General features: G+C 37.6%; 1 protein-coding gene across 1 annotated transcript; it reads left to right on the top strand.

Annotated features, from left to right (window-relative positions):
* Positions 1–1,287: 1,287 nt before the first annotated feature.
* Positions 1,288–3,275, top strand: LOC121745516 (expansin-A4-like). Its single transcript, XM_042139463.1, has 3 exons — positions 1,288–1,513; positions 1,580–1,895; positions 2,676–3,275. Exons 1-3 carry the CDS (start codon positions 1,360–1,362, stop codon positions 2,980–2,982), a joined length of 777 nt encoding a protein of 258 aa, XP_041995397.1. The 5' UTR covers positions 1,288–1,359; the 3' UTR covers positions 2,983–3,275.
* Positions 3,276–4,386: the final 1,111 nt, after the last annotated feature.

Below are 4,386 nucleotides of genomic sequence, written 5' to 3'. Positions count from 1 at the left end.
GTATTGAAAGTGTCCGACTTATAGCTGCGGACACCTTTTTTATGGGCACAGATAAATAAACTGGGGCTGTAGACAAAAAAAGTGGCAGGGCTATTAAAATGTCTGGACACCCAAAAATAAACATTCTCTATAATATGGCCCAACTGCATTAGGTACACAGTACGCTAATTAATTGATCATAATTGATGTCTTATTATCAAATTACCAAATATATATTTTCAAAATATAAAAAACATTAAATTTGGTCAAATTATTATATATTCCGTAATTTAAAAAATCAATCAGAAAAATAATGAAATTTTGTTTTGTTCTCAAGTATCCAAATGTGAAGAAATTTGTGGTTGACTATGTGTAATATATTATCTATATTTTTCATTTAAACGATTTTGTATTCCCTATAAATAGATAAACATTGTTAACTAATCGGCACATAAAATTTTTCGGTTGTCATATTTGATACAATTTCGCCAAAAAATATTATCATGAGATAAGTGAGAACAATTTTTTTGGTTGATTTTTAGAATTGTGGAAAAAACCAAAATTGAGCAAACTTTATGATTTTTTCAACAATTGATCTATTCTATTTGTGAATGAAAATATAGTTTTATTTTATAGTGCAACATTTTTATGTCAGTGGCTATTTTAGTAATGATTGGTCATGTTGATTTTTTTTCTTGTAAATAGACATGCAAAATGGAGGTAGAATATAAACGAACTATGCCCGAAAATAAAGGCAAAATTCGTGCACTACTTTGATGCTAAAATGGAATAATGTGCACTATTTATAAGAAGAAAAAGAGTACAGAGTATGATTTTGTGTATAATTACGAATTTTATTCAGTGACATGAAATCATCATACAATTAAACTTACGGTATGAACTACGTCTAGTTAATTATACTTAATATGCGATTGAATATTAGTAGAGTCGGTACCATTGTTCATTGTTGTAAAAGTAGTAGTAGTAGTAGTATAAATTGCCAAAAACTGAATAATATACATACCGAAAGAGAACTGGTGCAGAAGTGATTGAATAATTGAATTACCAAAGGAAACGAAATTTTGATGAACCAAAGAAGTGAAAAATAAAAGAAATTACAGTTTTATTTTTAGAGGTGGACTCTAGATTGCAGCGTGGATTTCACGCTCTAAAAAGAAAATCTTGTTGAAGAAAAAAAGTAGTAATTGTAGACTCCCAAAGGAGGGCAACCAGTTATCCTGAAATTACCGGTTTTGCCACTGGGCGGGCGAGGCTCCCTCCATAAAAAACACTCTCATCCCCCATTCATACCCATTCATTCCTCTCTCTGCACTACTCACTGTCTTCACTCTTCCAGAGAGAGAGAGAACGAGAGAGACAATGGCTCTACTCGCCGCAATCGCCTGCATTGCTTCCCTCATCTCACTCCTGCTCCCACACGCCTCTGCCAGGATTCCCGGCGTCTACAGCGGCGGTGCCTGGCAGGGCGCCCACGCCACTTTCTACGGTGGCAGCGACGCCTCCGGCACCATGGGTACCCACAATTCAACCATTATTCTTCCAATGTGTTTATATAATTAATAATGTGGTGGTATTTCAGGCGGAGCCTGTGGCTACGGCAACCTCTACAGCCAGGGCTACGGCGTGAACACGGCGGCCCTGAGCACGGCGCTCTTCAACAACGGCTTCAGCTGCGGCGCGTGCTTCGAGCTCAAGTGCGCCGACGACAGGTCTTGCCACGCCGGCAGCCCCTCCATCTTCATCACCGCCACCAATTTCTGCCCCCCCAACTACGCCCTCCCCAACGATCACGGCGGCTGGTGTAACCCCCCCAGGACCCACTTCGACCTCGCCATGCCCATGTTCCTCAAGATCGCCGAGTACCGCGCCGGAATCGTCCCTGTCAACTACCGGAGGTCCTATTTCTTTCCTCTCCCATTTATTTACCTTTTTAAAGGCTTTAATTCATAAATGAGGCTTTGGGCTTGTGTTTTTCTTGTGATTGCCACTTTTACTGTCACTGGGATGTGATTTTGTCTTTTTTTTATTTATGACTGTCTCTATTTTCAAATAAGCATAGGTTCTGTTCTCCACTTATTTTCACTGTGCTGTCATTTTTCCCATTTTAGGATAAATTTCACTAACAATGCATGTGCACTCCTCTGAACTGATATACACATTACACAGTGATGGGCTTTTTAGTATTCACCAATTTTTAAGGTTTTGTGGCAAACATGCTTTAGTTTGGACCAGCCAACAAACATGTGGTCCTGAGGGTATTATTGGAAATTTGTAGAGTGACATAGGCATACATTAGTTTGTTGCACATGGTTAGTTGGCTCAATGGTCAAAACAGCCCATTTATATCCGGGTAGAGGAGAAGCAATTTTACTCTGCTACTACCAAAACATCCCATGTGAGAGTACGAGGGCCCCACTCCTCACCTATAGCCATTTAGATCACGCCACGTCACCATATATCTGGACCGTCTGTTTTGAGTTAAGTCAAATTTCAGTCTCCAATGTGAAAAGTCATTGCCGTACTGCCTTAATTCCCGCTCTCGCGGTGCACGATACTGAATGAAATTATTCCCCTGCCTAGAAGGATTTTTTTATATTCAATTTCAACTAACTTATTTAATTAATTACACAATGATAAATTACTAATGTGATGGTGTTGGTGGCGGCGGTACACAGGGTGCCTTGCAAGAAGCACGGAGGAATAAGGTTCACAATCAACGGGCACCGCTACTTTAACTTGGTTTTGGTGACGAACGTGGCGGGTGCAGGGGACATCAAGAGGGTGAGCATCAAAGGAAGGGGCGGGTGGGTCAGCATGAGCCGGAACTGGGGCCAGAATTGGCAGTCGAACGCAGCTTTGGTTGGTCAGGCTCTCTCCTTCAGGGTCACAGGAAGCGACCGACGCACCTCCACCTCATGGAATATTGCCCCGCCTAACTGGCAATTCGGCCAAACCTTCGTTGGGAAGAACTTCAGAGTTTGAGCCTATTTAGTGGAGGAGTTTTTGGGAACTTAGATGGAAAAAAACAAGAAAGAATAGGGGTGTGTTTGGTTAAGGCCAAAAGAGAAAATTATAGTTTCTCTTTTTTGACTTATGAGCTGAGGCGGCCACACCAAAATGTTGTAGCCCGCAGCTTAATTTCAACTTTATATATATAGTTTAAGTTTATATAAGTAATTTGTGGTACGTACTAGTATGTTGTTTTGTTTGAGGAAGTATGCAATTGTACTTTTTAGCTATATAGTGTATTTAAATGGAGATGGATTGGTTTTCAATTTGAGTTTGTTTTGCATTGAATATACTTTCATTAATGTCTATACCACTTTATTTTTAAATTAGTTACAACTAATATATTTCCATGCGTTACAGAAAATAACAATGCTATACAAATTGTGATATGCTACCCAGCCTTTTAATGAGGTCTTAACCACGTTACTATTTTGATATACATTGAAAGGTAAATTAAATTTAAGAGATCTAGATTCTAAAATTTAATATTACCGAAAAATATTCCAATGCAAAGCATATATAATCCAATTTTGTTACATTGGCTTTATTAACTGGTTCCACTAGATTTTTTTTTGTAAGAGAACTTATGCCAATTGCATACTAATTCTCTGTAGGAGTATGAAGAAGAATAAAAGCTCCAAATTCCTAAAGCTATATGAGCGGGAAAATATCAATAGAATTTCAACGTGGGTTGAAAAGGGAAAAGAAAAAGAGGAAAAGAAAAGGAGTCATCCGCGCATAATTTATGTGAGCCTTTTTCCCTTTTACTATATGAAAATGTAACTGTCATTAATGAAAACTTAACGGAACTTAATTTAATTGCTATATTACCAATGATTAAAACCATGTTTATAATATAAGTGGGATAGCTAAAACCAAAATTAATAAAAATCTGCTACGTCTGGAGATATCGTTGTAATGGGAATTTCTACGCAAATCGGATACCTCTTGAAAAGGTGGGAAAGTGTAGAGCTTAGTATAATTGTCCTAATCTACCATTTTGCTTTGTGCGACAACTATATTTTCCATCATATGTTCACATGTCTTATCACAATTCCACGAGATTTTATTTGAGTGGTTCGTCGAAATCCGCATGACATGAGTCAATATTATGAAATAGAGTAGTTAATTTATCCTCTCCAATTATCATACTTCCTCCGTTCCAAAAGAGTATGAACTTTGGGATTCAACACGAATTCTAATAAATAAGGGAAATAGTAAGAGAGAGAAATGGTAGTGTAAATAATGTTAGTGGAGAGTGGGGTCTGTATTATTATAATGATATAAGTGTTAATGATAATGTTTAAGTTGTAAATAAAATGATGTGCAGGGGTAGTATGTTGTTTGAATTTTTAAAATTAAAAAGTTATACTTTTT

The sequence above is a fragment of the Salvia splendens genome, chromosome 8 (assembly GCF_004379255.2).
Source record: "Salvia splendens isolate huo1 chromosome 8, SspV2, whole genome shotgun sequence".
NCBI classification, from domain to species: domain Eukaryota; kingdom Viridiplantae; phylum Streptophyta; class Magnoliopsida; order Lamiales; family Lamiaceae; genus Salvia; species Salvia splendens.
This window is presented reverse-complemented; position numbering and strand designations above follow the sequence as displayed.